This window comes from Zalophus californianus, chromosome 5 (assembly GCF_009762305.2).
Source record: "Zalophus californianus isolate mZalCal1 chromosome 5, mZalCal1.pri.v2, whole genome shotgun sequence".
In the NCBI taxonomy this organism is placed as follows: domain Eukaryota; kingdom Metazoa; phylum Chordata; class Mammalia; order Carnivora; family Otariidae; genus Zalophus; species Zalophus californianus.
Genome location: NC_045599.1, coordinates 112,373,596 through 112,396,705, shown reverse-complemented (window position 1 = coordinate 112,396,705; position 23,110 = coordinate 112,373,596). Strand labels below are relative to the sequence as shown.

The window sequence follows — 23,110 nt, the reverse complement described above, 5'->3', positions numbered from 1 at the left end:
TCTCCCTATATAATAAAAGGAAGTACATTTTCATCTAACACTTTCCTTAAATCAGCAACACATCTCCATTCTGGTTTGATGTGAGACCAGGAGAAATAGAGAGAGGTGGGAAGGGGGAAGGGAGATAGATGATTTACTGGTTAGGATTCCTAAGTAGTTATTCTGCCCAGTACTACCCAAACTTGCTCTGGGATAAGGGAGAGGGGACGGTGTCAAACGTGCTTGGTGGCTGAACTCGTGGCCAGTTGTATGATCGTAAGCCTGGGGCTTCAGTGGGCAGGTGGGCTTATATGGACAATATCTTCTAGAAGATGCTGGGGTTTTGTTTATTTGTTTGAGGAAGACCAGACTTTCCTAACAAGGGTTGCAGTGATAGGGCAGAGGATCTGACCGTATCTGGAGGGCAGAGTCTGACCCCACTCAGGCTCTGCCCTCCAGATCACAGATCACAGAAAGGTGTGATCTGGAGGGCAGAGCCTGAGTGGGGTCAGACTCCTAGATGCCAGGACTAAACCCACCTCTGCTTCACGCAGTAATTGTGCAAGTCCTGCCTTTTCTTCTTCTTCTTCTTCCTCTCCTTCTTCTTCTTCTTCTTCTTCTTCTTCTTCTTCTTCTTCTTCTTCTTCTTCTTCTTCTTCTTCTTCTTCTTCTTTTTCTTCTTCTTCTTTTTCTTCTTCTTCTTCTTCTTCTTCTTCTTCTTCTTCTTCTTCTTCTTCTTCTTCTTCTTCTTCTTCTTCTTCTTCTTCTTTTCTTCTTCTTCTTTTTAGTCCTGCCTTTTCTGGGCCTCAGTTTCCCCATCTGAAAAGTATGAGCCTGGACCCATTTGCACTCACAGCCCCAGTGACTGCCACTGATGTTCAGTGGTCACCCCATGATGTGTTTGCTTGAGGAAGACTAAAGTAAAGATCCAGTCCTGGGGCGTCTGGGTGGCTCAGTCAGTTAAGCCTCTGCCTCCGGCTCAGGTCATGATCCTAGGGTCCTGGGATGGAGTCCCGCATCGGGCTTTGTGCTCAGCAGAGAGCCTGCTTCTCCCTCTCCCTCTGCCTGAGCCCTCCCTGCTTGTTCTCTCTCTCTCTCTGACAAATAAATAAATAAAATCTTAAAAAAGAAAAAAAAGATCCAGTCCTATTCCCTCCCACGACCCCAGGGCTGAATCTAGGGGAAGCAGGCGCAACTGGGAAGTCACCATAAAGAGGCCAGTTTTCCAGGCAGGCCCTGGGGGAGGGGCGGGGGAGGTGGTTCCTGCCCGGGGCCTTCTTGGATTCGGTAGCCAAGGGCTTTTGCCCTCTCCAAAGCCCAGGGATTCCGCGCTCTGTGCAAACTTGGGTATATGATTTCACTCCTCTGAGACCCTTCCCTCAGGTGCAACTGGGGATGCCCAAACCTGTCTTCTCAGGCTGCTGGAAAGAGTTACAAAACAGATGTTGGATATAAGCCTCCATCCAATGAACACAGTAGGGTTTCATGAATGTTCCTTCCCTTCACCTTCATGCGCAAAGGGCTCCTTCCTCCTGCATCTGGAGAGCCCCTGACCTGCCCTTTGAGGCCAGGCTTAAAGGAAGGAGCAGCGGGGTGGGACCCCGGGAGGAGAGGCGGGCCCAGGACCCAGCCAGGCCCTTTTCCTGGACCTGTGCTTTGATTTAAACCCTTCTTGCCTCCTTCCAGGCTCCAGGGGTATGAGAGGCAGGAGGCCCTTATATCCTCACTCTCCCTGAAGGTTTCCCCATGTTGGTTAATGGTAGGGCAACCCTATGATTTAGTGTCTGAAGTGGGACACTTGTGAGTGAAAGGGATATGATCTACAATGCATATGCCAGGTCCCCTAGCATGTACCAGACCAGTGTGTAATAACACTGTAGTTAATAATTCCCCGTCCTAGTCACAGGCTCACACAAACCCTTACAAGGTCCTGAGAGGTCGGTCAGGCATGGTGTCGCTGATGGCTCATTTTAGAGATGTGAAATGATAACATTCCTAAGGTCATACTGCTGGTGGAGAGGAACCCAGGTGCTCATGATCTAAGTCACAAGCCATCACAATAACACGGTGACATTTGCTCTGTCTATTCTTGCCCAAACCTCCCTGTATCTCTTTCATCCCAGCAAAAGGAGAAATGTTCCAGACCACCCAGAAGGTCCATGGGGCCTGACTCTGTCACTGGTGTCACTCACTAGCTCTGTGACCTTGAGTGAGGAACTTAGTCTCCTCACCTGTAAAATAGGGATGAGGCCATATGTCTCTCCAGGTCACCGTGCTGAGACAATAAGATGTAGCCTGGGATCTGGCATAATAAATATTGGTAGATTGGACGACTGAATACATATCTGATTCATGTCGGCTGTTCCTTTTGTGGCAGGAGTGGGCAACTCATAGTCAGTAAGTGTCAGCTGAGCCCCTACTATGTGCCAGGCCCTGTACTACATATTTTCTATGCACAATCTCCCTGGATTCCTCACATCACTGTTAGGGGGTAAGATTCTTATCCCCATTTTCCGGATGAAAGGCATCTTTCATCTGGAAAAGCGCGGCGAGCTTAAGTAACGTGGGCAAGGTCACACAGCAAAGGAGGCACTGGATCGCTGAAACCCAGGACCTGGCCCTTAGTGTCCACGCACGTGGCCTGCCTCTCTCCTCACCCAACTGGGGAAAGGGAGGCCCAGAGAGGGCAGGTTACTTGCCCAAGGTCACGCAGGAGACGGTGGCCGAGGCCTCCAGACCTCCGAGGGTTTCCGTCGCGGACCCCCCTCCTCCCGCGCTCGGGGCCCCTCCAATCCGCAGCTCTGCGTGCGGGGGCGCGCGCATCCCCCGGCTATCGGTCCGTCAGCCCGTCTGTCTGGGTGTCTCCGCCGGCGCAGCGGTGCACCCCTCCCCAGGCTCGGGCGTTCGCAGCGCCCGGCCAGCGCCCCACGCCCCACGCCCCACGCCCGCCGCCGACAGACCGCAGCGCCTGCGCCCGCGCCCGCGCCCGCGCCCCCCACCCCAAGCCGGTGCGCGGGAGCCGCGGAGGCAAAGTCGCGGCGGCCTGCCGGCGGCGCGATCTCTCCTCCCTCGCTCGCTCTCGGCTCTCAGGGGAAGCCAAGCCGGGAAGCCCCGGCAACCCGCCCTCCAAGATGAAGAAGCTCCAGGGAGCTCACCAGCGCAAGGTAGGGCAGGAGGACGCGGGCGTACACGGGGGCGCGGGCACACCTGAGGTGGGGGTGCAGGCACACCTGAGGGGGGGTGAAGAGGCCCGCCCCATCCAGGCCCCAGGACGGTAGGAGAGGGCACCTGGACCGGCTGGGGCTCCTGGGGAGGCTGGGCTGAGCTAGGTTGCAAGGAGGGGCGGGGTCACGGCCTGCGGCGGGGGGGGGGGGAGGGGGGGTTGTCGGGTGGCGACATGGCCTTCCGCATCTCAGGGTCGGGGTGTTGTGTGATGGGGCTGGGGTTCATTGGGTCAGGTCCTTCGAACAGGTGTCTGCAACCCCAGGACGCATGGGGTAGGGGTGGCTGGGGCCAGGCGCCCGCCCCTTCCAAGTCCCCCACCCGTTTCCCCCAGGGACTGATTGGGGTTGGGGGGTGTTAGAATAGCTGAGCACCAGCCTTGAGCTGGACTAATTTCGGGGGGGGGGGCGGGGAGCCGCCCTGGTCCTCATCCGTGCGCTCTACACTGAAGCAGCCTCCCAGAACCAGCGGGGGGACGCTGCTTTTGCCCTGCGGGGGGGCCACCACCTGCTTCCTCCCCACCAGCTTTAGCTTCCCTGCTAAGACCCCATCAGCAGGGCTGACTGGAGGCAAAGGCAGGGAAGAAGGAAATAGGAGACCCAAAGGATATGGGGGTAGGGTGGAAGCTGGCATGAGAGAGGGGGTCAAATCTGTGATTTTGGAGCCCTGGGCTGAGATTACAGCCCCTCCCCACTTCTCCTGTGGGGTTAGACCTCCCACCCAAGTAGCCTGTGGGGGTGCGGGAAGGGAGAGTATTGGGTCAATGTTTCTTGCTTTTGGCTTAAAAGTACAATTCCTAGCCAAGGAGTCAGAACTCCTGGGCACTCTTTCTGCAGATGCCACCTACCCTGTGACTTTGGGCAAGTCCATTCTCTAACCTGGACTGTCATTTGCCGATCCAGCTCCAGTATCAAGGCACCAAAGTAGGCCCCACTGTCCCTGAGTGGGGTTTGGGGTATGTGGTGACCCCACAGGGGCTGGTAGATGTAGATGGGAGAGAGAACTCACAGGGGCTGGTGTTACTGACCGCCCCCCCCCGCCCCCATTCAAGCCTTCTGCCCCCGTGCAGCTGGGTGTGGAACTGCTGTGATAAGTGGGTCTTTTTTATTTACTGACATGAATGACTCCTTGGGGCCATTTGTGGGTCTCTTGGGTCTTCTTGGGCCCACCATTCTTTTCCATTCTCCAAGTCTCTCTTCTTCCTCTCTCCCCACAAGAGCGCCTGCCCCTCGCTGCCACAGGGCCATACAGTGTGTAAATAGCCATGTTCTGTAAAGCCTTATCTCACGTAATCCTCCAAAAATTCTAGGGGCTAGGTCTTGTTATCCCTATTTTACAGACAAGGAGAAAACAGACATGGAGGATGCAGCTTGCTGCTTTCCTAAAGATGGGCTGAGTGACCTAGGGCCAACAGGGCAGGGGTGGGGCCACCTGGCCTCAGTGTCCTCTCCCTTGGTCTCAAGGTGAAGGGGGCAAGGAGGGAGGAAATGCCGGGTATCAGCAAAGGAGCAGCGTTGTTAGAGATGAGCACTGGGCTGAAAGTCATGGGTGTGGATTCTGGTCTGCCCTTAACTTGCTATTTGACCTTGGGCTCAGTCCTTCCCCTCCCTGAAACTCAGTTTCCTCATCTGCACAGTGATGAAGCTGGACTCCAGATGTCTATTGTCTTTCTCATCCTGAAGAAGGTATGAGAGTCTTTGGGGCAGGCTAACCTTTTCCAGCACCTGCCACTGCTGGGGGGGACCTACATCTGTTGGTCCCTAAAAGAGGGGGTGCAGGCCTGGCAAACTCAGGATTATGTTCCTGCGCGAGTCGGGATAGGCAGTGGGGAATCGGCAGTGGGATCTTCACACCCAGGCCCAAGTGTGAAGCGACTCATTAAGCTTCCAACCCTGCCCCATTGATTTGGTTACTTGTCTCCCAGCCAGGGACATCCTCTCTGTGCCAGCCTCCTGGGATTCACCCCATGGTGGGGTTGGGGGCTCCAGGTGGTCTTGGGATTGGCTCATCTTTGGAGGACCCAATACCCTGTCCCTGGAGCAAGAGCAGGCTTCCCTCTGATTGGGGGGGGGGGGGGACAGGAGAGCTGGCAGCATCCTGCTCTTGGAACTCTTGTCACCATGGAAACAGAGAGCCGGGACTGCTCTGTGAGCAGAGAAAGGGCAGCAGCTTCTCAGGAGGGATCAGAGGAACCTCATTACTGGGCCCTCCTGCCAGCTGGCCTGAACAGGGCTGGGGGGGGGGCTCACAGGGTGACCGGCCTGCCACACTACCCCATATCAGGGGCCAGTGTCACCTGGCGGCTCCTCCATCGCTCCTGGAGCTCACCTGACAGGGAGTGATTCCAGAGGGCCGATGCTCACCCAGCTGGGGAGGAACCTTGTGGAAAGGGGCATCAGAGGGCTGGGGCGGGTTTCAGATAGGTCCGGAGGCTGCTACTACCCTCAGCCCAGCATGTCTGAGATCACCGCAAGCCCAATTACTGGCAAAGCGGCTTGTTCACGTTCATTATCGCCAGCATCGCCATCACCCGTAATTATGCCAGGCTGTCCTTGTTACTACTGCCCCTCTGGCCAACAGCCAGCCTCAGGCAGGATCGTTACCATGGTCGCCACTGTCACTGGGAGCCAACCCAAGACTGTTACCCCCATCCTGCCCCCCAAACCCGTTGCCTCAACCTCGTCACTGCACCCAGACACCTCCAGTCCTATGACACCTGCACTCTCCTTTCACCGTCTTTATCCTGGCAGTGCTCATAGGACAAATCCCCTGCAAAGCCTCCTCTGTCACCACCCAATTTGTGTGTAGACACCTACTTGGCTGGTGTCAGAAAGGGCAATTTTAGGGGGAAAAAATATCTGGTCAGTAGACAATTACCAAGTCCCCGTGCTAGGATCCGATCTGGTCTTCAACCACTGCAAGTGTCTCCAGGGGAGTCTCTGGTGAAGCTTGCCTCACAGACCATTAGAACTAGAAGACTAACAGATAGACCTACATTTCTCTGAGTAAATCTCAGCATGCTAGCTTCTTAAAATCCTTTTCTCAAATAGAATTGTAGAATACTGTCTATTCTAGTCAGTCGCGGTGGGTATTGGTGCATTAAAGGATCTGACAAGTCCTGCAGCAAAGAAAACTACTTTGCTTTGTGTTAACCCAGTGTTAACCCAAACTTCTTTGACTCAAGAATCCTTTTCTTACACTGAGCACCCACGAGCATCCCAAGGGATGTATTTTTGGAAACACCGATTTATTCAATCCCCTCAGTGTAGAGATGGGGAAACTGAGGCTCAGAAAACTCTTTCCTCAAGTCACACCGTGAAGTGGCACAGACCTGGGACTAGAATTGTAGTCTCCTGACTCCCAGTCCAGAGGTATCACTGTTTTCCCACAACCATTCCTCGGCAGAAGCAGGGGGTCCTTTCTCCTCTCTCAGAACCATGATGTTATTGGACAATTGGCCTTCTTTGCAGCTCTATCCTTCTCTGATATGGGTGTGAATTTCAGAGGCAAGTGGGAAGGGCATGGCTGTCCCTTTCTTCTGACCCATTCCAGGAGACACTTTGGGGGAACTGCTCTCTGAATTTTATTTTATTTTATTTATTTATTTATTTAAAGGTTTTATTTATTTATTTGAGAGATAGAGAATGAGAGAGAGAGAGCATGAGGGGGGGAGAGTCAGAGGGAGAAACAGACTCCCCACCGAGCAGGGAGCCCGACCTGGGACTCAGTCCCGGGACTCTCGGATCATGACCTGAGCCAAAGGCAGCCGCTTAACCAACTGAGCCACCCAGGCGCCCCTTTTTTTTTTTTTTTTTAAAGATTTTATTTATTTATGCTCTCTGAATTTTCGACAATTAGCCTGGTATCTTTGGGCTTCCTTGCAGGCCCTCAGCTTGGGTCACCAGCTCATCCCCCCAGCCAGCATTTCAAGCAGCTGGGGGAGGGCCTCCATTTCCCAGCCCCAGGCTGGAGGGAAAAGGCCCAGTGGACTTCCCCACCCTCCTTGAATCGCAGGCAGGGCCCTTAGGGACAGCTGGCTTCCACTCCCCTCTGTGCCCGCCTCTCTCCTGCAGTGACAAGATGATTATGCCTTCTGTGAGATAGATCCGAACTCAGTAGCCTCTTCCTGCTCATGAACGAAAATTCACAGTCCTCCATAGGCCTCCTTGAGCCGCAAGAGCATAAGTCGAATTCCTCCCTCGGGGGAGGCCGTGTTCCCTCCAAGTCCTCTTCTTTCTGTGCCGAGGGCCCCCACTTCTTCCCCTGTCCTCTTGTGACTGTTTCTCCCGAACACCCCCCTTTCTGGCCATCTGCCCTGTAGACATGCTCCGAGCTATCTGTGTCTTTCTTAAAATACGGTGCCCGGAACAGAGCAGCAAAAGGCCAGCACTGGAGGTTGAAGACACGGGCTTCCGTGCCGGGAAGCTCTGGGCGTGAGACCTAGCTCTCCACCAGCCAGCCTTCTAAAACCTCGGCTATGTCGTGACTCCTCTCAGAGCCTCAGTGGTCCTCGCGATTGAAACAGCACTTAGACAAGCACTTAGCTCATAGGCTTTGAGAATGAAATCAGGTAAAACGTTTAGTGCACTGAGCACATAGTAAGTGCTCAAGACATGGTAACTATTATTAAGATCATCATCGTCGTCATCAACCTAGGACCATCCCTTGATTTGACCTCTCTGTTAACCGAACTATTATCGAGGTGGCTTTCTTAGCACCTGAGCCACCCTGCTGGCCTCATAAATTTGTAGTGACCAGCCACCCCAAGGAGCTCCTGCAAATGACATATTAGCCCAGCTAAGGGCAGTTGATTTTCTCAACCTGTAGAGTATCTTTGCATTCAGCCCTGTTTGAGTTCACCTTCTTATTTTGGGGGTGGGGTGGGGCTGTGTCACAGTTCCAACCTGGCCTCACCTCTTTGGTCTCTTTTACTGGCAGCCCATTACCCCAGATCTGCTGATGACCCCCAGTGACCAGGGCGATGTAGACCTGGACATGGATTTCGCCGCCGACCGGGGGAACTGGACGGGCAAGCTGGATTTCCTGCTGTCCTGCATTGGCTACTGCGTGGGCCTGGGCAATGTCTGGCGTTTCCCCTACCGGGCCTACACCAACGGAGGAGGTAGGGGCCGGAGGGCCTGCTGGAGGGGCGTCTAGGCTTGTAGGCCAAGACTTGGGGTGGAGTGAGGTTTTCAGTGGCTTTGGCCACCATCTCCTATGTGGCCTTGAGCAGAATTCACTGAAAGCAGTGACATGGGGCTGGGAGAAGTGAGCTCTTTCCTACCTTGTCTTTTTTCGTTACCCAAACCCGTCCTTCCCCTCTCATGCCCAGGGTGGATACCTCCTCACCTCTCCCCCGAAGCCTGGGCACTTCCCGGGCCCTGAGTGATGGGCAGAGAAGCTGCCTCTGCTTCATGAGAGCAGGCTGTACCTGCCCAGCAGCGATCACTGCGCTTCAGAGTTCTCCCATCCGCCCTCCTCCGCCTACCCCACCAGTCCTTCCCACTTGTGAATCTTCAATCTGTCCTCCTCTCCTGGTTCCTTCCGTTCAGACTACAAACACGAAGCCCGTCCCATCTTAAATAAATCCTCTGTTGTCCGTGCTTCGCCATCAAGTGACTGTTCTGAGTCTCATTAAGAATAGCTGGGGTTGAGCACTTACCGTCCGCCAGCCCCAGGCATTTAACCCCGATGACAGCCCTCTTGGGCGGCACGGTTGTCCTGATGTGACAGCCGGGGCTTGGAGAGGCCAAGTTTCTTGTTCAAGGTCGCCCGGTGGCGGACCCAACATTCCACCTCCAGGACTATCTGCTCCAGAGCCAGGGTGCTCCTGCCCACCCTCAAAGCCTCCTCCTGTCTCTGCCAAACTCATGGAAGAGGCACCTACTGGCAGAGCAGCAGAAATCCAAACAGGAGGGGATGAGGCAAGGACAAGATGAATGGCCGTGACCGGGAAGGATGGGACTGGAGCTGGTGTCTGACGCTCTAGGAACTCCATAATGGCCACAGTTCTGTGGGCTCTCCCTTTCCCTGGCTCCCAATTCTGTTTCTCTCTGGGTGCTGACCTCATTTTCTCCTGGGACCGGCTCCCTCCTTGCAGTTGGGTGGCGGGTGGCCACACACAACTCTGCAATGACCTCATCCTCAGAGCGGTTCTCTCTGGGTGCGGCTATATGCAATGGCAGGGGAGGTCTCTAACTGGCCTGCCTTGGGAGCCCGGCCCCTGAGGGGGCAGGGGGTGGGGCGGCGGGTGTGACTGACAGCCCTTCCAGAGCCCCATAGTGGGGGGCAGTCTTCTAAAGGAGCTGCCTGTCAATAGGGGAAGCAAATGGGGAGGGATATTGGGCCCATGGGACCACTGGTGGCGGCCAGAAGCCCCTAAGGTGGCGTGGCAGAGAGGACAGGGGGAGGTCGATTGGGGCCAGATCCCCCCTGAGGCCGTTCATTTCCTACTGAGGAGTTTGCGCTTTCTTCGGCGGGGAATTCACTCATATTCCTTCCCTCACGCAGTGTTTGCTCTGAGCCCACCCCTGCTCTGGGCACTGGGGCTGCAGAGGAGAGTAAAGCCCCACCAGCCCCCGTAGCCCTCCATGATCTGGTCCATCCCCAGGAGAAGTGCTCCGTGGGGTTGCAGGTGTCTGTCATCAGGAGAGGGGCGGGGCTGGAGCTGGGCTTTAGGGGAGCCGACCCACCTGAGACCTTCCCCTGACCGCCCTCCCCCTCCGCACAGGCGCCTTCCTCGTGCCCTACTTCCTCATGCTGGCCATCTGTGGCATCCCCCTCTTCTTCCTCGAGCTCTCTCTGGGCCAGTTCTCCAGCCTGGGACCCCTGGCCGTCTGGAAAATCAGCCCCCTCTTCAAAGGTGAGGCCTCAGAGTCCCGGCAGGGGCCTGGGCCCGGCGGGGAGGCAGGGAGGTTGCCCCCCATGACCCAGCCTCTAGGAAGAGAAGGAAGTGAAGCCCAGACAGGGAATGGCTTCCGGAGGCCACACAGCCTGGCCTGCAGAAGGCTTGACCTGAGGGCAGCCCCCTCTCCCCCGACGCCCAGGTGCCGGCGCGGCCATGTTGCTCATCGTAGGCCTGGTGGCCATCTACTACAACATGATCATCGCCTACGTCCTCTTCTACCTCTTCGCCTCCCTTACCAGCAACCTGCCCTGGGAGCACTGTGGCAACTGGTGGAACACGGACCTCTGCCTTGAGCACAGAGGCTCCAAGGATGGCAATGGGGCCCTGCCCCTCAACCTCACTGGCACTGTCAGCCCCAGCGAGGAGTACTGGAGGTCAGGCCACCGCCAGCCCAGCAGCTGTCTGGGAGGAACCTGAGCTGCTGGGGATGGGGTCGGGGGGAGCAGGGGGCAGGAATGGGCCAGCGTCCCCAGGGGGCTCAGCGTGCACCTGGAAGGCCGAGTCCAGGTGCTGTTGTTAGGTGGACCCCGGATTCTAATTCCGGCTCTTCACTGACCGGCTGCGTGACCTTACACAACGTACTTGGCTTCTGGTGCTTTATCTTTGAAGTGGGTATGGGACTAGCGTTCTGAGGGTCATTGTGAGGATTAAGGGAAGGAAGGTATAAATTGTGCACCAGCCTATTGGGTAATCATGCTGGGTAAACGCCAGCTGATAATCAAGATGCTGCTCACACCAGTAATAGTAACCTTGCTGGCCACAGCTTTACCCCATGGCCATGGAGTGTGGCAGGGTGACCAGAGGACCCTCAAACCTTCCTCTCCCGCAGCCGCTATGTCCTCCACATCCAAGGCAGCCAGGGCATTGGCAGTCCCGGGGAGATCCGCTGGAACCTCTGCCTCTGTCTGCTGCTGGCCTGGGTCATCGTGTTCCTCTGTATCCTCAAGGGCGTGAAGTCCTCGGGCAAGGTGAGGCCCCGGAGGTCCTAGAGGCCTGAGGGGCTGGGAGGGGTGAGGGCTTCCTGGAGGAGGCAGCAGGGCATGGACTGAGTCTGAGAGGATGAATAGACGTCGACGGGGAAGAGGTTGGGGGTAGGAGTGGGAGGTGGGGGTCGGAGGCACGGCCTGAAGAAAGATTTGGAGGTAAGGATGGATGGTGGCCAGGCTGGTTCACCAGACCGGAAACTTGCCAAGGACAGGACCTGTTACTCAAGTTTGTATCCTAACGGAGTGCTTGGCACTTTGAAGAGGCTCCTCAAGTGTTTGTTGAATGCTTGGAAGGTGGGTCTATGAGTCACGGTGGTGGGAGCTTTGGGAATGTGCAGTGGCGGATGACCACACAGGGTGGGCTGCATGGGCTGGGGGGCAAGGGGAATGGGCACATGGAGGGGGAGACTCTCATCAACCCTAGGCAGGGCCTCCAGGCAAGGGCCGAGGGTGGCCTGGAGCAGGGCGCCGCAGAGCTGGAAAGGGTGGATGGGTTGGGGACGCTTTGAGAAGCAGTGACAGGACTTTAAAGAGGGATCCGTGTGCAGAGGGAGGGAGGCAGGGAGGGAAGGAGAAGCATCATGGATGGTGGCTGTTCTCAGCTTTTGAGTTAGGTAAGATGGGGAATTCTGGAAGAGGAACAGGGTAGAAGGAAGGTCACCTCAGCCTTCCATCCCCACTTATCACTCTCAGGTGGTGTATTTCACGGCCACGTTCCCCTACCTCATCCTGCTCATGCTGCTGGTCCGAGGAGTCACCCTCCCAGGGGCCTGGAAGGGCATCCAGTTCTATCTCACCCCCCAGTTCCACCATCTGTTGTCTTCCAAGGTGAGGTCCTTGGGGCTGCAGTGCAGAGGGAGGGGTCAGGCCTGAGCCAGAGAGTGGAAGGAGGAGGGCTCCCTGGGGAAAAAAAGGGCAATGGGTAGGAATCTTCCCTGTGGTGGGCCCCCAGTCCCAGATCCTGTGCTCTGCCCTGTGCTCAACACTATATGTCTTTTTCATTTCTTACTCTTCACTGTCCTACAAAGTAGACGTTATTCTGGGGCACCTGGCTGGCTCAGTCAGAGGAGTGTGTGACTCCTGATCTCGAGGTCATGAGTTTGAGCCCCATATTGGGTGTAGAGATTACTAAAAAAAAAATACATCTTAAAAAAGGGTAGACATTATTCTCCCATTTTACAGATGAAGAAACTGAGGCCTGAAAGAATGATAAGCTTAAGATCACACGGCAAGGGGGTGGCAGAGCTGGAATTCCAAGCCAGATCTGTCTGACTCCAAACCCCAAGGAGGGCATTAGTAATGACGGAAACAGTGGTGCTGACAGCTAACATTTCTTATTTATTAACTGCCGACGGCTTGACCCTGCACTTGGCGTGGATGCAGTCATTAAACCTTACCACCACCTGGAGCTACTGTTCTTATCCCTGCATTACAGAGGGGGGACCCAAGGCTCAGAGAGGTGATGTGCCTTGCGAAGGCCATACAGCCGCAAAGTGGGGCAGCTGGAATCAAATCCAGGCCCCTCCAAGTCCAGGGGTTCCATGGGCTTGTTGTCAATATGGATCTACTGGAAATTCACAGAACACACTACTTCCTTCAGAATTGGACCAAGCTTAGCCATCATCTAGATCCTGGATGGGGAAACTGAGGCCCAGAGAGGGAAAGGAACTTACCAGAGTCCCCCCGTGGAAGTGCTAGAACAGGGTTTGCCCCGGCCCATGTCACTTTGAGCCAGGCTCTTCACCACACCATCAGCTGGACCTGTGGACTCGCTCCCGCCCTACCTCCTCCCTCCTCTTTCCGTGGCCCTTTGGACAGGGCCACGGCGCGCCAGCCCTTCTCTTTGCTCTCGATCTGCGTCCTTCCCTGCCACAGGTGTGGATCGAAGCTGCTCTTCAGATCTTCTACTCCCTGGGCGTGGGCTTCGGGGGTCTCCTCACCTTTGCCTCCTATAACACGTTTCACCAGAACATCTACAGGTGAGTGCAGCCTCCGAGACCCCGCAGCCCGAGCAGGGAGGCGAGTGGCCGGCCAGGGCAGACCCTTTGGGCTGGGGGCGGGGCCAGCTCACTCTGGCCTGGACCTGTGTGCCCGGACTTCCCCCGGCAGAGACACCTTTATCGTCACTCTGGGCAATGCCATCACCAGCATCCTGGCTGGCTTCGCCATCTTCTCCGTGCTGGGCTACATGTCTCAGGAGCTGGGTGTGCCCGTGGACCAAGTAGCCAAAGCAGGTGGGCAGGCGGGCCAGCCCTGGGGGTGAGGGTGTGTGTTGGGCACCTCTGGGGCCGGGCGAGGGAACATACGTGTGCACCAACAAGGTTGTGGATGACTACATCCAGTGAGTGTGTGGGTGGGCGCGCACGCAAATGAACGTATCTTAACTGGTCTCTGGGTGTCCAAGTGCAAAGGGGGTGGGAGGGCAGCGGGGTGTACGTTAACCCGTGTCTGGAGATAAATGAGTGTCTGTACGACATTGTCTTAGGTTTTGTCACATCTTGGTAACTTGCCTTGCTTGTCCAAATGAGTCATTTCCCGTGTCAGGATGTCTTGCGCAAGTGAACTGAGGGTTCAAATGACGATGCAAATCAGTGTCTTGTGCAGTGGACATGTCCACGTGTGTGTGTTAGTGGGGTTGTTTGTGTGAATGATGGTACACCTAAGTGTATTCAAATGAGGTTTTATATTGAGTCTTGTGTTTCTTCCTGTACTCATTATTAATTCATTTATTTTGTCCACCTGTGTTCATTGAGCACTGACAGCATACTGGCCTAGGTCCTAGGAGTTAAGTGTTGGAAGTGTGCAGTTAGGGTGAATCTCTGCATTTTGCTTAACTAGTGTGCCCATGTGGGTGGAAGCGACCATGTGTGTTTGAGTGTGCCTGTGGGGGCCTGCCTCGTGCCCCAGGCTGCTGACCCTTTGTGCCCTTGGCCCAGGCCCCGGCCTGGCCTTTGTCGTCTACCCACAGGCCATGACCATGCTGCCTCTGTCGCCCTTCTGGTCCTTCCTTTTCTTCTTTATGCTCCTGACTCTTGGCTTGGATAGCCAGGTGAGCGTTGTCTGTGTCAGTGGGCACCTTGTGTGTGTGGGGGGGGGGGGTGTGTGTGCGATGTGTATGCATCTGTGTGCGTCCGTGTGCGACGTGAGTCTGCGTGTGTCCATCTGTGACGTGTCTGTGTGTATGACGTAGCTGTGTGTGCGTGTGATGTGTGTGGTGTATCTCTGTGTGAGTCTGTGTGTCCGTGCACGTGTGTATGTGTGTGTGGTGGAGGCAGAATTCCAACCCTCCCCCGCCCCTAGTTTGCCTTCCTGGAGACCATCGTGACAGCTGTGACCGACGAGTTCCCCTACTACCTGCGGCCCAAGAAGGCTGTGTTCTCGGGGCTCATCTGTGTGGCCATGTACCTGATGGGGCTGGTCCTCACCACCGATGTGAGTGCTACTGCAGGGCTGGGGGCCAGCCAGTGGGGGAGGCGAGGCCGGGAGCCTGCAGCAGTGTCCATGACGGTCCCCTGGGCTACCTGCTTCTTCCTCTTCGGGAGGAAGCTAGCCCAACCCAGGCCCTCTCCCCCAGGGTAGCCTGGCTTATGGCCCAGAGTCCTGGCTTCAAGCCTGGCTCTCCCACTTACCGGATGACCTCAGGACAAGTGGCTTCCCCTTCCTCAGCCTGTGTTCCCACCAATAAAAGGGTCTACATCTAGGCTTGTCGTGAGGCTCCAGTAAGATGATGTGTATAGAGGGCTCGGCAGGTAGGCCGCGGTCACACGGTCATCGTCTTGCTGTCACCGCTGGCCTGGGCTCGCACCAGGGAGCAAGACTGGGGTGAGGGAAACCCAGAGTCATGGCTTGTGTTCTAGGGAGGCATGTATTGGCTGGTGCTTCTGGACGACTACAGCGCCAGCTTCGGGCTCATGGTGGTGGTGATCACCACGTGCCTGGCCGTCACCCGGGTGTACGGTGAGAGGGGCCGTGTGAGAGGGAGTGAGGATCCCCATGGTGGGAGGATGGGAGTCTACTCTGGAGCCCCTCTGCACTGGGTCCCAGGTCCCAAGGGCCAGGGCCTCCAGTGGGGGCAGTGGCATGGAGGGGGAAGGGGCTGCTGGTGCTTGTGTGTGTGGGGGGGGGGGGTGCTGGTGGGGCCATTCTCCTCCCCTCCCCTGTACAGGCATCCAGAGGTTCTGCCGGGACATCCACATGATGCTGGGCTTCAAGCCGGGCCTCTACTTCAGGGCCTGCTGGCTGTTCTTGTCCCCGGCCACGCTCCTGGTAACTGCTGGGAAGGAGGGATGGGGCCCAGGGCTGAGAGTAGGGTTCCCCCCCCCCCCCCGGACATGCAGTCTGGCAAGGCTGCTCTGGCCCAGAGTGGACCTCTGTCCAGGCTGAGGAGGGGGTGGGCGCCAGGATCTGGGTCTACGCCCCTCCGCCTCGATGCCCCCAGCTTTTGTAGCTGTGCTGGGCCTAGCCCCACGTGTTGGTAGCAAAATGAGTGGGGCTTTCCCAGGCGCCAGGGCCTTAAGGCTGGGGCTTTAGACTGGTGTGTTGGTGCATGTCTGTGCTTTCTGGGCCTTGGAGTTGGAGTTCAGGCACAGGCTGTCTCAGGAACGGGGTGCTTCAGAGTTGGGCTGTCTCAGGCCTCACAAAGGCTCCAAGGATGGACCATCTCAGGTTCTGTACAGCTTAGGACTGGGTTATCTCTGACACTGGGTAGCTCTGGGCTGGGCTCTCTCAGGCCTTCAGGTAGCTCAGACCTGGGCTGTCCTAAGCCCTGGGGCCTGCCCAAAGCCCACTGAGATGCTGGGGCCCCCGCCTGCAGGCCCTGCTGGTGTATAGCATCGTCAAGTACCAGCCCTCAGAGTATGGCAGCTACCGTTTCCCAGCCTGGGCAGAGCTGCTGGGCATCCTGATGGGCCTGCTGTCCTGCCTTATGATCCCAGCCGGCATGTTGGTGGCTGTGCTTCGGGAGGAGGGCTCGCTCTGGGAGGTAAGTCTGCCTGGCCCTTGTCTGCCCCTGGCCTTCCTGACCTGGGGCCCTGCCCTGGGCCCACCTGCTAGAACAGAAAACATCTGCCCCAGCACCTTACCCAGGGCCTCACAGGCTTTTCCAACCAGGAGCCTGAGCTATGAATCCTCTCAGACCTGCTGGGGGTGAGGCAGGCTCAGGGGGCTTAGGGTCCTCCCCTGTGGCCCCTGGCACCACGTGGGGCCTCTGAGGGGGGAGCACAATCCCAAGACCACCGATGTTGGCCAATGCCCACATATCTCGGGGAGAGGACAAGGGAATGGCCCAGGGTCCTACTGTGAGTCAGGCAGGGGTCAGGACTGGAACTCTGGTCACTGGCCCAAAGCTTTCCTATGGGAACTCAGGGTCAGAAGGCAAGATTGAGAGACCCCGAGGGTGGGCTGCAGCCCATGGGTGACCTGGGAATGCGCTGATGGTGGGAGCCCTGCCCACGCCAGGCTTTGTGAAGAGATCCAGAAAGCACAGAGAATGCCAGCTCTTTGGGCATGGGGATCTGCACGTCTCAGAAGAGGAGAGTGGACCAGTGAGTGTGCGGTGAAGCTATGTGACCACTGCAATGTTCTGCCCCTCTCTGAGCCTCACCGTACTCTCTGCACTTCTGAGGCCATCGGTGTGGAGTCCCTCTGGTGGGGGGAGGTTGTCATAGTGATCAGAGCTGAGTGAGCCTGCTAGGGCCTGGAGAGAGCCTGGGGACGCCGACCCATACCCCATAGATCCCATCAGGAGTATGCCGGAGCCAGCTGGTACTGGCTCATGAGAGCTAATTGTTAAATTTTCAGGGAACTTGTGAGCTGGTTTGAAATCGATCTTGGTGGGAATACTTATACCACTGGAATCGGCTACAAATCAAGCCTCCTGCGCCCCTCCAACCACTGCCCCCAGCCCGCTTGCCAGCGCCCTGCTGCCCCCACTCCCCGTACAATTGCACTGTGCCCTCAGCTGTCCCTCATCCCACCTTCACATCTGCCCCTGGAAAGTCTCAGAGCCTTTCCCCAGCAGAAGTGGGTTGTGGCCACAGCACCTGCCTGCAGGGCAGTCCTGGGGTCCAGCCACTGCTCTGTGTGTGCCTGGGAGCAAACCCCTGGCCTTCTCTCAACCTCGGGAGCCCCACCTTGCTGCTAAAGGAAATGTGTCTCCTTGCTTGAGAGCCAACGTGTCTGCAAAGGAAAGGAGGAGAGCGGTGTTGCTCAGGGTAGAGGGCTCCAGCCCTCTGCAAGTTCATGGTTCCCAAGCCTTGCTATGCTTCCCTCTTGCCCTGCTACCACAGCCACCAACAGCCAGGCCGAGGGCCGTGTTGTTGGGTGGGGAGCACTGCAAAGGAGTCCTTGCCCGGCTCCGGAGACCTTCAGAGACCAGGGCTTCCAGCACTGACACCCTAGGAGGAATCCGGGGTCTGCCTTTTGCCAGCTGTGTGACCCTAAGCAGTTAATGCACCTCTCTGAACCTTGCTTTTCTCTGTCCTTAAAGTGAGGACAGTGATCCCTCCCCTAAGGCTTGCTGTGAGAAGAAAAGAAGCTCATCAATGTTGTCAGAACCGTGAAGGGCAGAAAAACAGTATTTTAAAAGTTTAGGATGGAGTCAGACTGCCTGGGTTCAAATCCCAGCATTGCCACTTGTCACCTGTGTGACCTTGGCCAAGTTGACTAACCTTGCTGAACTTGACTTCCAGATAATATCTGTGGGGGTGGAGGGTGAAAGTCCGAATGCCCCACGCTATAAGGATCAAAGAAGCCCACACTTAGCACAGAGCTGGAACACGGTGAATGTTTTGTTCCACACCAGGGATTCTCACGGGGGTGCTTTTGCTCTCGGAGGCCATTTGGTAGCATCTGGAGGCATTTTGCTTGTCATAATAGAATGGTGTGCACAGGGGGTGGTAACTGGCTTCCAGTGGGAAGAGAGCTGGGATGCTGTTAAACCCCACTCAGTGTGCAGAGAGCTCTTACAACATGGACTCTCCAGCCAAACTGTCTGGAGTACTCAGGTCGAGAAGCGTTGGTCTAGGCTCTAGTGTTCAGTTGGGAACGAATCTTAAGTGCTTGCTCTCAGGGAGCTTAGATTTTAATGTGGGAGACAGACAATAAACAAACAAATACACAAAGGTAGTAGTAAGTGCTATATTTTAAAAATAATTTTAAAAAAATGAAACAAAGGCAAAATTTAGGACTAGAGAATGATGGGGAAGTATTTTGGCCAGGGTGGCCGGGAAGACCTCTGAGGGGGTGACAGACACCTGACCGAACCGACAAGGTGATCGATATAGATATCTAAGGGGAGAGCATTCCAGGCAGAAGGACAATCAGTGCAAAGGTCCTGAGGCGGGGGCGGGGGGGGGGGGCGGCTGGCATGTCTGAAGGCAGCAAGGAGGTCAGCAAGACTGGATCAGAGTGGGTGTGGGTGGAAAGAGAGTGTCAGGAGCTGAGGTCAGGGAGGTAGACAGGGCCCAAGACATAGAGGCCATGGTGGGCACTTTGGGTCTTATTCCAAGTAAAATGACAAGCCACAGGCAGGTTTCTGAGCAGGGGTGTAACATGCTCTACAACAGTTCAGTAAGTGTCACCATGCTTTGAGTGTGGAGTCATGCTGGGTCCCAGGCTAAGGGCTCTGCACACATTATCCTCCTTGAATCTGCACCTAGTAGGCTCCACTTAATGTTGATCGTCTACCCTCCTTCAAGGGTCTGGGGCTCTTCTCTCTGCAGGGCAGGCCTAGGGCTTTGGGAATGTGGTTTGGGAAGGGAGGAACCCTAGATAGTCCAGACTTAGTCATTACCTTAGTCACCTCCCTCCTTCCATGGAAACCGGGGCTTGAGAGGGAAAGGTCAGACATCAGAGTCAGAATGAGGCCAACTGGGAGACACTTGGAGGGTCAGAGACAATCCCTGCTGCAGTGCTCCCGGCTTCTGGCTCTTCCCCAAAGTGCCCCACTGCTTAGGACTCAGCATTTAGGGGAAAGGACCCAGAGTGGGCTCCTGGATTGGCTGGCATGTAATCATAGCCTGTTCCCAGCACCCCTCTAAGTGCTCCATCTCAGTGCCTGCTGACCACCCTACGAAGGCATCACGATCCCCCAGTGACAGAGGGGGAAACCGAGCATGGAAAGCTTAAATCCCATGCCCAAAGGCCACCCGGCTTGTAAGTGGCCAAGCAGGACTCTCATCCGGGCACGTGACTCATTCCCCTGGGGAAGTGCCACTGTCCTGGCCCCACCCCCCGCCCCCCGGGATTGTTGCCAGGGATGACACCGGTGATGTGATGAGGTCTTTGCCGGGTGCCCGGTCACAGGAAGCACTCCACGAGCGCTGGCCGCCCCCCGTTTTCACCCCTGTCCTTGCTCTGCCACAGCGGCTCCAGCAGGCCAGCCGACCGGCCATGGACTGGGGCCCGTCGCTGGAGGAGAACCGGACTGGCATGTACGTGGCCACGCTAGCGGGGAGCCAGTCGCCCAAGCCACTGATGGTGCACATGCGCAAGTACGGGGGCATCACCAGCTTCGAGAACACGGCCATCGAGGTGGACCGCGAGATCGCCGAAGAGGAGGAGTCTATGATGTGAGGCAGGAGGCTGGGGGCCAGGAGGCCCTGCCGGGCTGCAAAAGCTAGCCGTGCCCTGTGGGGTTCCGAGAGGCCCGAGGCCGTGGGAGGTCGCCACGGGGATGCCGGTGCCCAGGGCAAGTCCTTTCTTGTGACCTCTCCTCTCTGTCTACCTTCTCCCCACACGCACACAGACCCACTCAAAGCTCAGTCCTCACTGTGCAGATGGGTGAACTGAGGCCAGGGAGAGGGACTTGCCCGAGGTCACATGGTGGAGGGCACTGGACCCCAGACCGCCTGGCCAACCAGTTCCCTTTCTCATGTGGCAGTGGGTATCATTCTCTCTGTTCAGGGCCCAGGCTCCTCCTCTCTTTTCTAGGAGAGTCTGCCCCCACACACTTCAAACAGCCTGAATCTCGAGCTGGGCAGGGACACTCAGGGCGTGGCGAGGCCCCCAAGGCCCCAGGCCTCGAGGGTTAGCAAGTGCAGTGGGAGAAAAGCCCTGTGGGCTCCTGTGCCCGGGCCAGGTTTTCTGAAGGCGGTGGGGTCTGAGGGCCCTGGAGGCTGGGCAAGTTGGGAGGGAGAGAGGAGGAGGGGGCAGGCTATGGAGGCCCCAGTGTAGCCCCTGTGCCGTCCCCCCACCCGGAAGCCCAGGGCAGAGACCAAGGTGTTACCAGGGTACAGCAGGGTCCACGTGGGAAGGACGCATGACGGGGAGAAGGAGCAGGGGACAAGGGGCGGGCAGGGGTTTGCATGATCCGGTTGCGCTTTAGATAGAATATCTCTCAGGGTCAGTGTGCAGGGTGGATGAGAGGGGACGGGGTGGAGGTGGGAGGCCTGTGGAGGGCAGGCAGGAGGGGCTGGTGGCCTGAGTGAGGGGGTGGGGGTGGGGAAAGCAGGAGGTCCCCATACTTTTATTTCCCCCGGAGAAACTAATGTATTTTGTTTTGACCCACACTTCTGAGAAGGGCCCGCAGCTTTCCTCACTGGACCCTGTGCCCTCCCGCGTAGGGAGCGCTGGGCATGATTAGGACAGAGCTCACAGGTGAAGAGGTGGGAGTGAGTGCTCGTAGTCAGGATCCAAAGCCCCTCCATTCTCTTCTCCCTGTTCTGGCGGCCCTCACTGTCTCCTGCACCTCCAGGCACTGCTGGAAGACTGGCCTTGGCTGTGGGCCCGCCAAGGCAACTGAGAGGCTTGGAGGTGGTCCGCACACATGGCTGGCTGTCCTGATGGCTGGGCCCGGTCATGAGGGTGGAGGCAGGGAGCCAAGGGCAGCCAACACCTCAGGCCTGTGGCCAGAGGCCTCGGCGTCTTCAGTCCCAGGCACGGGAGGGGCTGCCCTGGGGTCCCTCCTTCCCTGAGAAGTGAGGGTGGAGCGTGAAAACGTGCCCCCCTGGGGGGGGCAGGGCACCCTCATGCAGCTGGGCCGGCCTGTGTGCCCTCTCTCTCCTGCCATCTCCCCAGCCCATCCATGTTCTGTTGGTTTATTGTTAATAAACACCAATGAGGTCATCCTTCTTACCCCTTCTCCTTACTGCTGAGAACCTGGGGGTGGGCAGCACAGGGTTTTCCAGCTTCTGTTGGACGGATGAGGGAACTGAGGCTTGGCTCCCCCAGCTTCTGACACTTGCTGTCCCATTTCTCTGTGGTACTGGCCGGGGGGGGGGGGGGGCAGGGTTGAGGAAGGGCGGTGAAGACGAGGAAGCCACTCAGCCCCCGGTACATATACGGATAAACTGAGGCCCTTCAAGGGGAAGACTGGCTCAAGGTTACCCAGCTGAGCTCCCCTCCCCAGCCCCAGCTGTTCTCAGGCCTTACCAGCAGGTGCAGCTGGGGCTGGAAGGATTTCCTGGTGCTACCCACCCCCTCCTGGCAGGACCTGGCCGCATAAAAGAGCCCTAGGGCCTTTCAAATGCAAGGCCCAGGTGTTCGTGAAGGCTTTGATTGCAGGTGGAGAGAAAGGGCTGCTGCATATTTCGGATATTAATAAATTTCCCCTAACAAAGGACCAGGCCCCCTCCTGCCCCTCTTTGTTTGTGGGGCTCTAGATGGAGGAAGAGCATGGGTTTGCTAATTTGCTGAGGGTTCAAGAATGGCCTTCACAATTCAAGGTGCCTCTTCCCACACCCCGGGGGCAGGCTCCAGCCTTGCTCACAGAGCCCCTGGCGCCACCTCAGGAGGAAGCCCTCTCCAGGCCCTCCAGACTCCCTCTAGGACAGGCCCCAGCCTCCCCAGCCCCCACCCCGGGGCCATGGTCTTGTGAGGACTCCTCACCCAACCTCTTGGCTGCAGCCTGGGGTCCTGGGAGTCTGGAGTGGGTGATCCTAGAAGTCTGGGCTTCTCTTCTCCCAGAGGCCCAGTCTGCAATTAGAGGATTCTAGGAGCCTAGGGAGCCCACCAGCTTCACCTCCCCCTGCCTCACTTGCCCTGCCTTGCTTCCTCCGACTGCTCTTGCACTCGCTCACCACCTCAGCACCCGGGCCTGAGGTTCCTGGTCTGTCCTCCCCGGCTCCATCTTCCCATCTTCTGCTTTTCCCACTTCCGCTGCTCCCAGACAGTCTGTCCTGCCACTTCACCCTTCTCCCGCCTCTGCCACCTCCCAACAGCCCCCATCCCCGTCCCTTTATTGACTTCAGGTCGCCCTGGCTCAGAACAGACCCCCCAGCCAGGCCCGACGGCAGTGGGAACCGATTGAAGGAACCCATGGCAGCATAGTGGACAGCTCAAGGAAGACATCCGCCCTGTTTGGAGTAGAACCCCAGCCTGGAATCCTAGAATGCCCTAGCAGTGGACAAGCCCAGTGCCCGCAGAGCCAGGCAGAACAGCCAGGTGAGCGAAGCCGGAGGTGTGAGTGGGAGAGTAGGTGGTGACTGGCCCCCAGAGGGTGTGGCAGAGGTGAGTCGGGGGGGAGGGGGGGACCATGGTGCACTAGAGAAGAAAACATGGCTCTCTTCAGGGGAGGCTGCCCCTCACAAGGATGGGCCCAGGTTGCCAGATACCCCAGCTTTTTAAGAGAAGTTGGAAGTTTGGATTTTTGTGAGAAATTTCCCATTTTTCAACACGAGCAACTGATTGAAAAGCAGTGAAACAGCACGGCTCCGTTCGGGTGGCTGGCAGGCCCACTGCTCTGCAGAGGCTGGGGATTAGCAGGACCGTGGCCCATGGTGAGAACGTACCGGAGCTGAGGCCAGGCCCGGGGTCCCCACCCCTGCTCAGTGCTCTGCTCCCCTTCTCAGCTGCTCTCTGTCCCACGGCCCCCTGACCTGGGGAGGCTGGGGTGGGGGGAGGGGGCTGGGAGGCAGCATCTGTGCTTGGCTCAGGTGTGGAGAGGATGACCTGGGGCCCTTTATTCCTGTTCCAGGAATGTTCTAGGACTCACCAGAGATTGTGTTCTCTTGGGGGGCACTGGGAAGCACTGAGATGGGACACTGACCCCCCCCCCCCATAGTCACTTCTAGTCTAT

General features: G+C 57.1%; 1 protein-coding gene across 3 annotated transcripts; it reads left to right on the top strand.

Moving 5' to 3' along the window:
- The first annotated feature begins 2,988 nt into the window (after nucleotides 1-2,988).
- On the top strand, nucleotides 2,989-21,150 carry SLC6A7 (solute carrier family 6 member 7). Of its 3 annotated transcripts, none has more exons than XM_035727675.1 (14): nucleotides 2,989-3,143; nucleotides 8,140-8,323; nucleotides 9,932-10,063; nucleotides 10,248-10,482; nucleotides 10,938-11,076; nucleotides 11,788-11,922; nucleotides 12,970-13,073; nucleotides 13,204-13,328; nucleotides 14,031-14,143; nucleotides 14,395-14,526; nucleotides 14,952-15,051; nucleotides 15,260-15,360; nucleotides 15,908-16,075; nucleotides 19,459-21,150. In XM_035727675.1, exons 1-14 carry the CDS (start codon nucleotides 3,111-3,113, stop codon nucleotides 19,666-19,668), a joined length of 1,911 nt encoding a protein of 636 aa, XP_035583568.1. In that variant the 5' UTR covers nucleotides 2,989-3,110; the 3' UTR covers nucleotides 19,669-21,150. The 3 variants fall into 3 exon arrangements, with proteins under 3 accessions (XP_035583568.1, XP_027462015.1, XP_027462014.1); XM_027606214.1 differs by lacking the exon at nucleotides 19,459-21,150 and adding an exon at nucleotides 16,552-16,688; XM_027606213.2 differs by lacking the exon at nucleotides 19,459-21,150 and adding an exon at nucleotides 16,440-16,576.
- The last annotated feature ends 1,960 nt before the right edge of the window (nucleotides 21,151-23,110 follow it).

Excerpts from the sequence above, each read along its gene's own strand:
- SLC6A7 (XM_035727675.1), top strand. The coding sequence starts at position 3,111 with ATGAAGAAGCTCCAGGGAGCTCACCAGCGCAAG. Across the intron at positions 14,144-14,394 it reads CTCTTGGCTTGGATAGCCAG|TTTGCCTTCCTGGAGACCAT; the intron begins GTGAGCGTTGTC and ends CCCCGCCCCTAG. Across the intron at positions 14,527-14,951 it reads GGCTGGTCCTCACCACCGAT|GGAGGCATGTATTGGCTGGT; the intron begins GTGAGTGCTACT and ends CTTGTGTTCTAG.